Source organism: Amblyomma americanum, chromosome 9, assembly GCF_052857255.1.
Source record: "Amblyomma americanum isolate KBUSLIRL-KWMA chromosome 9, ASM5285725v1, whole genome shotgun sequence".
NCBI classification, from domain to species: Eukaryota; Metazoa; Arthropoda; class Arachnida; order Ixodida; family Ixodidae; genus Amblyomma; species Amblyomma americanum.
In genome coordinates this window covers 1,115,001-1,127,571 of record NC_135505.1, presented here as the reverse complement: position 1 = coordinate 1,127,571, position 12,571 = coordinate 1,115,001, and the positions used below count along the sequence as shown (strand labels likewise).

At 50.1% G+C, this 12,571-nt stretch overlaps 1 protein-coding gene across 2 annotated transcripts in view; it reads right to left on the bottom strand.

Annotated features, from left to right (window-relative positions):
* The window catches only part of LOC144104870 (neprilysin-11-like), a 79,476-nt gene that overhangs the window by 43,461 nt on the left and 23,444 nt on the right, over nt 1-12,571 (bottom strand). For both annotated transcript variants that reach the window (XM_077638092.1, XM_077638093.1), the window contains exons 2-5: nt 12,252-12,386; nt 10,281-10,521; nt 7,552-7,806; nt 5,332-5,451 (exon numbers count right to left, since the gene is read on the bottom strand). In XM_077638092.1, coding sequence (XP_077494218.1) covers nt 5,332-5,451; nt 7,552-7,806; nt 10,281-10,521; nt 12,252-12,386 — 751 coding nt within the window. The remainder of the gene's footprint in view (nt 1-5,331; nt 5,452-7,551; nt 7,807-10,280; nt 10,522-12,251; nt 12,387-12,571) is intronic.

Sequence of the window (12,571 nt, the reverse complement as noted above, 5' to 3'; positions counted from 1 at the left end):
TCTCGATTGACGGCTTCCATACGATCCCGCTGAGCTCTGGTTAATTGTTGAAACTGTGCTTGGTAAATGAGGCGCGGTTGCAATACCGCTTTCACCAAATGTCGTGCGACATGGGAGCGAGCGCCGCCGGTTTTGGGAGCAATACGCCTGATTAGGCCCAAAGTCTGCAACGCCTGCTTTTTAGCCTGAGGAGCCAGGCAGTACCCGTTCCGGACTGATGTATCGACAGAATTTTCAATGTCGAAGATTCTTGAACTGGGGTTCCAGATTGTTGGAGAGGGATTGGCGTGGCAGCAAGTTTACGGCGTCGCCAGCGGTTGGCCACTGACATGAACGTAGTTTTGCTCACTGAAAGCTGTAGGCCGACAGACATAGCGCAATTGGCGGTAATATCTACGGCTGACTGTAGGGCCGCCGCTTGAGTTAGCAGATCATGGTGAGTGCTCCATACCGTGATATCATTAGCGTACAGTAAGAACTTAACGTCAGGGACATCATGTAAGCGCCATGCAAGAGGAATGAAGGGAATATTGAACAGTGTTGGTGACAGCACTGAGCCTTGGGGTGCACCGCGAACAGATTGAAATGATCCTATGGAGTCACCACTGAGGCGTATGACAAATCGTCTGCCTTCAAGGAAGGATTTTATAAAATTGCATACTCGAAGAGGGAAATGCAGCATGTGAATAGAATGCAAAATGGCAGCATGACATATTATCCTAAGCATTTTCGATATCCATGGCGAGGGCGGTACGTACACTGTGGCTGCGAGTTGATGACAGAACTTGCGACGCCAAGACAACCAAACCATCCTCAGTGCCGATGAATGGACGGAAGCCAATTTGGGCGGGGTGGTAGAAACCGTGCTGCTCCAGCCACCACGACAGTCGTGTGGCTAACATTTTCTCTGTCAGCTTGCACAGTGTTGAAGTAAGAGAAATTGGCCTGAAGTTGACAAGATCCGTCGGTGGCTTCCCGGCTTTTGGAATTGGGATCACAGTGGCCAATTTCCAGGTCTCAGGCACAGAGCCGTTTAGCCATTCTGTGTTAATGGTGTCGAGAAGTTGAGGGAGGACAGCACAACTCATGTTCTTGTACACCTTGTATGGAATGGCATCCGGACCTGGCGATGTCTTTCGTTTAGCCTCATCTATTGCTGCAAGCAACTCAGGCATGGTAAAAGGAGACGCAATACGCTCGGCATCTGCAGCTGATGGCAGTGTATCTACATGAGCTGGAATCCCTGCCAAGTTAGACTGGTTAGTTGAGGGGGGCAACATCAGCTGAGGGGGGCAACATCATATTTTGGAAAGAATTTCCGTGCTGCTTGTCTGGCGAAATCATCCGGAGATAAGTTAGCTGCGAAGCATGCGGTGCTAGCTGCGTCGTGGCGACGGTGACCGTGTTCCATTGCATGGAAAGTTCGCCGGTGAGATGTATTCGACGACTTCACAGAAAACTGCTCGCACCAGGCATGCCACTGCCTTCGTGATTGATCGCGTTCGTATTTGCGAGCCTTGGCAGTAATATAGTTCAGTCGTATACGTGCCTGTGCAGATGTGGGATCACGTGACGCTGCCAGCTCGGCCTGTCGGCGAGCAGCCCACAAGTTTAGGAGACCGACATCCGGAACCCGTCGGTAGATGTCTGCCCAGGTGCAGGCGGTAGCCCTGTTTAACGCGCATTGTATGCGGTCAACAAGCGATGGTAACGTCTCTGCAGGGAGATCCTGGAGAATAGCACGGAAACAATCCCAATTGACCACCGTGCACTTGCAGCGTAACCGGCGAGCACGTGATGGCTGAACACCAATGATTATAGGGTGATGGTCACTGCCCCAACAGTCAGGCTCAAGGTGCCAGGAGGGAATGCCGGTTCCAGACCACCACGTCAGATCAGGAGCATAGGTGGCACTGTGACTGTGACACATAGCCCGCGTTGCTGAACTGAGGTGATTTAGAATAATAAACAACGCATCCGTGAAGGCATCCCGCACACGTCTGCCGAGGGGGCTCGAAGTAGGGTACCCCCTGTCTGGGCGTGGGGCATTGAAGTCACCACTGACTAAAATTGGACACCTAGGGTATCTCTTACGCACAGTCAATAGCCAGCCCAGATTAATACAGGAGGGAGCGCCACGCGCTGGTCTTACGTAGAAGGATACCACCACAGCAGTTGCCTTCGGTAGTTTTACAGCAACTGCGACTACCTCCTGATACGAAGAGCACCAAGTTTCCAGAGAGAGGCATACGTGAGGGAAACGCGTGTTAACGTACACCGCCGCCTTTTCCGGAGGTGAAGCAGTGTGCACACGATGGTCGTTCATCGAAGGCGACGCGTAACCACTGAAGCCCGGAATTGCTGGCAAGGCATTGGCAAGGCACAGGACAGCGCTCGTCCTGTCGTCAGTGTTTTTTCTCGTGTCCCTGTCTGTTTCCGCGCTGGTCTTTTCGAATCATGTCACACCAACTCGCCCAAACGGCAATTTTGATTGAACATGGCCCACGCCTGGACCTTGTGAAAGCGAAGACGGGTTTTGAGCTCTCCCACTTTAGTAGAGAGGCCTCTACAGTTCCACTGGGGCACACCAGAAAAGCCGGAACACGCCATCTTCAGTTAGTCCAAGCGTTGCAAGAGAACAGATGTCAGGTTGGATAACTGGGTAACTATGAAGCGGAGCAGGCACGCTGAAGAGTTATCTGGCAATGTAGCAGGTACTCTGGGAGGAGCGGTGAAAGAATCTGTTGGGCGGGACATGTTCGGTGCTGATTCATCCCTTCTAGTGGCGGTGCCAGATCCCGCTGCATGTCTACGGCGGACAAGCAGTTCACGGTGTTGTCGGAGCCTTGAGACCTCTGCCAAAAGGATTGAAATTTGGTCATCAACTGCTACCATGTCATATCGCACTTTATCGCTATAAGTCTGATTGGTAGCAGTTTCATGCGTGTGCAGCATGGGAAGTTCGGGCCACTCGTCATCATCCGACTGGAGAGGTGCAAACCGGTTGGAAGTCTGCACAAGGGGCGTATTCACATTCTGAGTCATTTGCTTAGAATACCCACGAATAATCTTTTCTGTTGCCTTCTGCTTTGTGGGGCAAGTGGGTGGGTGATGTGATGTCGTGGTCGTCAGTTTTGCAGAGGCCACATCTGTACGCCGCTGCACCTTCTGACGCAGGTTCCACTTGAGTTGTGAAAGGGCAGGATCTACGCATATGGCGAGGTCTGAAGCAACTGTAGCAGTAGACGGCGGTTGGCTTGTACGGCCGAGACCGTAAAATGCAGTCATAATAGTACAAGCAGGCCGGCGGTGTTGGTGGGCCTTGCATGGTGACGATGCATCAGCGCCCTTTTCCCATGTAACGTGCTTCGATCACTGGGTGAGTGGGACAATAAAACTCACGCTGAAGGGCGGCCTGGTCCTCATTAACATCGACGTTGTAGACAACAGAACGTTGCAAGTCGGATCCATCAACCAGGTACACCTGCATACTGAAGAAATTGGCGCGGAAAAACGAGGACAAGCGAGACAAACAAAGACGAGCGCTACTCACAACTGAAGGTTTATTCCAGACAATGCTCGAATAAATAGTGAAACCAACAAGAACAAAAACAAACAAATGTCATGAACACCACAAGTTACTCCGTGAATCTCAATGATTTGGTTAGGAACAGATACTCCCTATCAGAGAAGCGGACGGAAGTCTGACTAATGCACTTATCGCCACTGATGCGCATATGAAAGGCTTCCATGAGCTCCCGCGTGAGTTGCTCCCTGTGCCTGAATAGGATCGTCGTTTTTTCAAAAAGCGGTTTACACTGGATTTTCTTTTCCTTGTCGTTTGTAATGCACGTGCGGCAATGTTTAGGGAGGTTATCAAGAGAATCTCCCCCAAGCAATCTTCGGTGCTCTCCTAATCTCTCGTTGACGCATCGTCCAGTTTGGCCGATGTATAGAGCGCCACACGACAACGGCAATCTGTACACAACCCCCCTGGCACAGGTAACGAACGGGGCTTTGTGTTTGATGTTGCATTCATTTCTTGTTTTTCTTGTTTTTCGTACCATTCTTACGCCTCCTTCTTCCATCCGTTTGTGCACCTGTGAACAGATTGCTCCCAACTTCCGAGGGGCGGAAAACACAATCGGAATTTGATAACGCCCGGCAACATTTTTCAGTCCACCTGTACCGGTACCGAGACCTCGCTGCTAACTGTAATGCACTGTAGCGTTTGCAGACGTTCCACGGCAGCTAAGGTCAGCAGCCACACAGCAATGATACTGGACTTCTTTCTGGCCGTAAAGCCGCGAAAGCCTTTCGTTCGGAGACATGCATACAGGTTTGCCTGCAGAATTCTGGTCTGTATTTCTGTAAGGCTTTTCTTTGCCAGAGATTTGATAGTGGCTTTGTAACTCACTGAGCCGTGGGTAGACACAACTGGGCGGTCTGTGGGTAGGCAGGAACGTTTGCCTTGTGAGCTGCCGCTGGCCGAAGAAGAACCCATAGCAGCGTCTCCCGGAGGGCACTTTTGAGTAGAGCGGAGGGCTGGCGGCCCGATTGGCGGGGCTGATGACAGGTCCATTGGAGTGCACAACGTGCCATGTGGTATTGGTAGATATCGATCCAGAGGTACAGGTTGGGCGGCCGTATCTGTGTTCCGTCCAGAGGGTAAAGCACTCACGAGCTGTTGTACATCTGGAGAAGGCAGGGCAGGCGCCGTATCTGATGAAACAAAGGCACGATTTTGGAGGTTCGGCCTATGCTCAGTGGGCTGTTGTACTGGTGGGAATGTCACCGAGGCAAGCGGCGCAGGCGGAGCTACCCCCGCCAGCACGTTACCGGAGGCGCTAGGCCATAGCCTCGGTGCGCAGTTAAGGTCCAGGAATAACTGCGTAAAAGTTTCTGTGCGAGACGCAACCAGGCAGCGATTGGGCGTCCGAAGCCTCCTCGGATGGCATGAATCCAGTTTGTTTGCTATAGGGAACGTGGTTACGCGGCAGGTGAGATTTCCACAAGAGCGATGTGAAGGCACCTTAACAAGGACACTTCGTCTTCCTTCCCCCACACTTATTCAGTACTGGTTGCTTAACGTATTCGGTTATCACAGATATTCGGGCTTGGTTGAGAAGCCCGAGAATGCCTTTGCATCACAGTGGTTGTAAACTAAGCCGGAGGCATTAGGCTCCGTGCGAAAAAGTTGTATTTTCTCAGAATTAATGAAAAGTGTGAGTCAAGTTAGCCTGCGTATCCAAAACCTTGCTTTCTGTAACGGAAAGCCTAGGGTAGCGCCTGTACCGCTCTTAGTGAAAGGGAATTATTGTGGAAACGCACCTGGACTACTGTCCACCCAACGATGTCCAGGAGCTGGTTGCTCGGGTTGCCCGAGAGAATCTTGCCGAGCGACTCACCAAACCGCGAATTCCACACCGACGCCGTAGTGTTTTCGTAGTCCTGGAGACAACCATCACAAAGAAATGTATAACTATCATAATTCCCTTTTGTGAGCTGCTGGGAGACACTACCGCCCCACGTTTCTATCGTCCTCTGCTCGTGAATGCAAATGAGAGAAATAATTCGTAAACGGGCACTGAACGCTACTTTCGGCGTTTGCGAGAAGCAGATTCTATTTTGCAGGGTGCGTTATCAAGTGAATTCTTCCCGAAACGGATTGCCCTGAACTCGTTGATAAGTTTAGTGTGTGTACCTTCAGTGAGAACGCCAAGGGGACATGAAGGAATACAGAACCACAAATAACGCTTTAGTCAAGGCTTCGGCACGTTTGTTTTATTTTCAGGTGTACCACAGGGCTCTCGTGGCATCCTCAAATCTCTATATTTTTGTGCCGTAAAGAGAACTCGTACCCTCCGTTTTCAACACTTTTTGGTCTTCAGAGGTGCCGCAAGTGCTCCACTATATGAGCCAAAACCAGAACTCGTGGCCTGAAGACCTTTAAACAAGAACGTATATACGGCGCACAGTTCAGGTCCTCTGCAAACTCTGGGATACATGCATCTTAAAAAGAGTGTAATAAACAGGGCTCATGTATAAACAATTGCTTACTATGTGTGTCCTTTCCATAAACTGGAATTCTCTCCTCCGTTCGCCTTCGACGTATGCCTTCGAAAGCATCGCTTTGCTTTCTAAAGATGCAGCCGGTCGCGTCGGTACCGAGATACAGTGGCAGTAGACAAGGAGGTCAGTACGGTTTTGCTTAGCATTCAGAAATTTACCGTACATACCACTGGCCATGTTCAGACGACATGCTTCCCTTCTGATTTATTTATTTATTTGGGCAAATGCAGCCATTCCCAAGGAGCACGGAAGCTACGAAGTTTGCTTAGTAATTACCTGTCAAGGCGTTCTCAGAAATCTGTCATTAATTTCCGGCTGATAATCCAGCAATTGACAACGAACTCCTTGTAATCCATGTAATCCATTGTAATCCATGAAGTCCAGCTAAAACACTGTGCCCTGCGCTTATTGATTAGAGCAGAAAGTTGGGCGGGTTGGTTTAGGTGCGTAGTGGAAAAAACACGTTGTCGTGGCGCACAGGCTAACTTGAACCTTGGCTCCGTTGGGTAGCGTGTCCGAGCTTTCAGGCTGAGGAAAGATGGAACTTCAAGTTTGGGAAAACGACAACTAACGGGTTTAATAGAACTTTGACGAAACTTATTTACATATTGAAGAAAGAGCAGAGTGTCAAAAATTAAGAGTTCATGCGTCGAGCTGCTGGATGAGTGTTGTCGCCAGGGTCCAGAGCATCCTTTCTCACTTAGCACGCTCCTTAAATCCCCTAAGGATCCGACCCTACATCAGGCGGTAGCCAATCCAACACGAGGCACATTTTTCCAAGATGGGAACCTATCAAAGTGTCACAGCACTGTGGCTAGAGGAGGCACTCGTTGCAGAGTCGAACGGACGAAAAGAAATCGCAAGTCCGCTGCTATTTCTTAGAGTGGTGCAAGCGGCTCTGTGTCTCCATAAAATGCATGTGATGCGTGCGGCGCCGCGGCCTAAAATGCGGCGAGCAGTCTAGTCTGTGCTTTGGCCGGCTCCAGTCGGACACGGCTAATTACTTCACGGTGCCGTTCCCTTTATTCCCCCGTCATCTGTCCGTCGTGTGGAAAGCTACCCTCAATACCTGGGCTAGCTGATCTCGGTGCCGGAAAAGAACCACCACTTTGCAAAGCAACGTATCGCGATCAATCATTAACTTAACAGCCACCTGCCACGGGGGTGGTAAGTTTGCTCACAATCCGCTGGGCAGGCTGTGAGGACGCAACAAGGTTACGTGATCTAGGTTGCCCACCTAGGCTGCTTCTCCATGCTGTGGCCCCTTTGGACATCTTACACCACCCTATTTTTTAGCTTAGAAAGCCGTTACTTACGCTGTCGACACCGGATTTTCTGCGTAATCGGGTCTTTAACACAATCGCGTTAAAGTGTTGTGGAAAAAGGTTCATTCTCACGCAAGAGTGCGGCCTGTTCATTAGAATGCCATGCATACCACCTTCGACTTGTGCACAGTTTCTATGCGAGAGTGGCACGTACCGCTGGGTCGACGTGTCGCGATAGCGCCAACAGCCACCGCGAGGCATGCACGCCAGGCGTCAGGCAGTCGACGTTCTGCCACGTGACCGAGTCGCATGACCTGCTGCCGCTCCGGCTTCGAGCCGCCGACCAGTGCGCCGTCAGATTGCCGGTGGAGAGCGCTTGGGCGACCCGCAGCTCGAGCGACGCCAGCTGTTCCATCACGTCCGCCGCCATCGCCTCAGAGCTGTCGATGACGAACAGCTTGGCGGTTTCCTGCGAGCGGTGCATGCGAGCCCGGTCTGAAGCTCAAGCCGTGTCAGTGACAGTGCCGTGGATTGTGCCAATCTGTTGTGCTGCACTCAATGTAACGCTGTCTTGGTCGGCTTGATGCCAGCCGCCAGATTTCTGCGATCTCAGACAAGTTCAGTGCTTGCCAGTAAAAGGAAACAGGGTAGAGGTAACCACATTGTGAAATGCGAAGAACAGCACCGTTGCAGATGAGGTCACAGACCGTAGTGCTGTGTATCCTTCCACCGTCCTGCGCCTTTTGGGGTACTTAAATACCCACGTGGTATGGTATGGTATAGCCTGGTACGGTATTGAGGTTTAACGCCGCGAAGCTGCACATCAGCTATGACCACGCCTTAGTGGTTGGTTCCGGATTAATCCAAACTGCCTAAGGCTCTTTAACGTGCGCTTAAATTGCACAGCACGGTGTCTTTTTAACCCTTAACCGTTAAATGTCCCAAATCACATTAAACCGGCGGCGTGGTAAAAAAATAAAGCCCAACAGACCGTTTCGTGACGTCGCAGCCACATTACCTCGTGCAGATAATTAAAAGGCCCCCGCGCGATGACACTCTAGCTTCCCGAATATGATGATCCGTCACCGCGCGCAACAGGCACGGTGAAAGGCAAAAATTGGCTTTAGTGACCTGGGATTCGTCGCAGACGGTTATATATGCAAAGTAAAGCAAATATCGGTGCATTAGGTGGGATTTGAACTTGATATATTTGGATTGCTAGACGGGCACTCTACTCGTAGGCCACAACCACTCGTCGGTTTAAGCGGGATAGATGTGGACCTGGTTGTGGTTTTTGCGTGGTGTCCTCAGGACATGTAACAATGCGTGCATAGTTAATTATGACTATGCTACTTAGTTATTAGGTAACTCAAAATGATTAACTCGCTGTCTGGGATTGTTGACTGTATTTGAATGGTTTGATGCGTGTGTAAGGTTTGGTTCGGATATCACTAATCGGGGAAAGAGAGAAAGGTGTAAACCCGCTATGGCGTTTGGCGGTTTCCTGCGAGCGGTGCATGCGAGCCCGGTCTGAAGCTCAAGCCGTGTCAGTGACAGTGCCGTGGATTGTGCCAATCTGTTGTGCTGCACTCAATGTAACGCTGTCTTGGTCGGCTTGATGCCAGCCGCCAGATTTCTGCGATCTCAGACAAGTTCAGTGCTTGCCAGTAAAAGGAAACAGGGTAGAGGTAACCACATTGTGAAATGCGAAGAACAGCACCGTTGCAGATGAGGTCACAGACCGTAGTGCTGTGTATCCTTCCACCGTCCTGCACTTTTTGGGGTACTTAAATACCCACGTGGTATGGTATGGTATAGCCTGGTACGGTATTGAGGTTTAACGCCGCGAAGCTGCACATCAGCTATGACCAGGCCTTAGTGGTTGGTTCCGGATTAATCCAAACTGCCTAAGGCTCTTTAACGTGCGCTTAAATTGCACAGCACGGTGTCTTTTTAACCCTTAACCGTTAAATGTCCCAAATCACATTAAACCGGCGGCGTGGTAAAAAAAATAAAGCCCAACAGACCGTTTCGTGACGTCGCAGCCACATTACCTCGTGCAGATAATTAAAAGGCCCCCGCGCGATGACACTCTAGCTTCCCGAATATGATGATCCGTCACCGCGCGCAACAGGCACGGTGAAAGGCAAAAATTGGCTTTAGTGACCTGGGATTCGTCGCAGACGGTTATATATGCAAAGTAAAGCAAATATCGGTGCATTAGGTGGGATTTGAACTTGATATATTTGGATTGCTAGACGGGCACTCTACTCGTAGGCCACAACCACTCGTCGGTTTAAGCGGGATAGATGTGGACCTGGTTGTGGTTTTGGCGTGGTGTCCTCAGGACATGTAACAATGCGTGCATAGTTAATTATGACTATGCTACTTAGTTATTAGGTAACTCAAAATGATTAACTCGCTGTCTGGGATTGTTGACTGTATTTGAATGGTTTGATGCGTGTGTAAGGTTTGGTTCGGATATCACTAATCGGGGAAAGAGAGAAAGGTGTAAACCCGCTATGGCGTTTCGCTCTTAAACGCGAAGCTTAAGCGTCTTTCAAGTTTTGGCATTTCGATCGCATTAAAATGCGGCCACCACTGCCGAGATTCGATCACGCGACATTGGGATCAGCAGCTGCCGATTGCAAAAACACCGTGAGCCGCCGCCGCGGTGACATGCCCAATTGGCTCTGTAAAGAACCATAAATGAATTGTTACGAACCGCGCCAAACCTGCAAGGCTAAGAGGTACGCTGTGGCGCACAACTTCAGGATAATTTTAAACACTGTTACCCCTTACCATGCATCTAAATTTCAGTACCGCGTCATTAGCATAGCGGAGTGGCTGGTTTGTAGTTTAGTTTAACGTCTCTCATGATAAGATATCCAAAGTGCCGTCCAATTTAACCCTTCCTTAATGGGACCCAGGGCGACGGCTCACCTGCTGGTAGGCCAGGTGCGTCATCTGACCGTCGTGGTGCACCAGCCAGAGGAAACGCGCCCAGTCCTGGTTCACCATGCCTGGCTGGAGCCGCACGTGTAGGGATTTTCCACCGGATGTTTTCGCCACTATGGCCAGATGAAACCAGAGATCCAGGCGCCAGTGGAGGGACAGGTCGACGAGGACTTGAAGCGGGTCCGTGGTAGTGTTAGCCGGCGTGGGGCGAGGCCAGAATAAGCCCCTGTTACGGTGGAGACATGCCTTATCCTTATCATCAGCTAGGTTCAGTCCAGCACGAAGTCTTTTGTCACTGATAAGCAATGTGGCTGCTCCCTACTCTAGCTTCCGCCATCCTATCCACTCAAATTACTTATTACCTAACCCCTGCCGGCCTCTGCTGCGTTTCCTGTAGTGATACACTCTGCTACCTTAACGAACCAGCGCTTATATGTTCTCTTTGCATATATGCCTCCCTCACTTCCGCTTCCTTATTCGGGTATCAATAATTCTTGGTGAGTTACGTAACAAGCACTGTTCACATTCTATGCAAGCGTTAACGCTGTCATATCTCGTAACATGTACACCCTGTGTCGAAAGTTACAATGTCGGATTATAAGGCTCGCATGGTGGCTCAATCTGTAGCATTAGTGCTCCAAATTCTGGGCAGGGACCTATTTCTTCTCACTTACTGACTTGAGATCGCAAGGTCTTGTACTTCTCCTGCGCTACCGGATTAGAGTAGCAGACGCAGGGGCCATCAACGATCGGTCTAAGGTGGTACATGGTGAATCAAAAACAGAAATTGGAAATATTATTTCCGCTGCCCCAGCTGAGGTGCTTCAGTATCGATGGCAGATGCCGGGGCTAGCAAAAATCTTTTCCTTCCTTTTTACTAATATTTTTAATAAAACCACTACCACCACCATATTCAGTGGTGGGCAGACAGATTGAGAAGTTGTGTCTTGAAAACGCTGCTTTGTATGGTTACGAGACCACCAAGGCAACTCGCAGAAACCAAGTAACGCGGAAAAAAGTCATGACTTTGCACGTCGTTGACAATGTTGCATCGTATAGGGCGATTTTCTGAGTCCGGGGGGGGGGGGGGGGGGGGCTTCTCAGGTTGTGAAAAAAGTCTTCCAGTTTTTTGGCTTCAATACACCGCGTTCTGCTATCTTTGTTCATCAGAAACTTGATGCAGCCCGTAGAAGCCCAGACAAGCACAAATGCAGATTAAACTTTGCCCTGGGCTTTGTACCACTTTTGTACGCCTCCTAATGTATCACACCATCACAGTTAGTTGATGCTTCTCTGATTGTAGCGCCGAAATTATTTTCACATCTGGGACTAAATACTACATGCTGATCGAGTCTACGGCTTTACATACACAATCGTGCAAGCAAAAGTGAGGCGTTAGTATCGCTGGACACCACGTAAGCCCTGAAGCATGCGCTTAACGACAAAGAGGCGTCGGCAAGACGCACTGACTAGGTTCGGGCACTATTTATGTGCACGTCAAAAACCCGATGTTCGGAATATACTGTCGAGTCCGCCTAGGATGTGTTTCATACCCCAGCTGTAATGTCCCGATGCATTTTTCAGGGCAATCAGGGAGTCTATTCACATCAAACATCTTTATTCCTCGCGCGTCCATCGTAGAATTGGAGATGGTAGCTCCACCATGCGAAACTTTGGAGATGTGGGAAATATATAGAGAGGTGTTGAATTTTACCCGAATAACACAAATGATTTTCCTCTCCAGCGTGTAGTTATCTCATGTGTCCCCTGCGCTCTTCGCACTGCCTGCATGCAGGGTGGTGCACAGGGACTGAGAAGTAGTTTGCGGCACCATATTCACCGTAACCCTCAACAGCGTGCAGTTTTCTGAAGACAACAACCAGCCGATCCGGAGTCTCCTACGCGTCGCTGCCGCCAGAGATCGCGAGATGGCAGATAAGTGCCGCCTCTGCCTACCTTCCCTGCAAGAACGCTCTCAGTGTGGCCGTGTGGTCCTGCTGTCCGTGTATGGCCTCCATGCAGCTCCTGTAGAGCGCCGCAGCTCGACCAATGAAGTCCTTGCCGTACTGCTGGTCCAGAAGGAGCGCCGCTCTGCAGGGGATGTGACTGAGCTACAGAGCTACTGCGGGCTTGAGCAGATACAGAGATGATATTCACCTTTTTTAAACATATAAAAAGAGACTCGCTTACTGTGATTGCCAACAGTGTTCAATTAAAGTCTATTTAAATTTATTTCGGGCATAAAAACACTTTTTGAAAGATGCTCAACAGGTGTG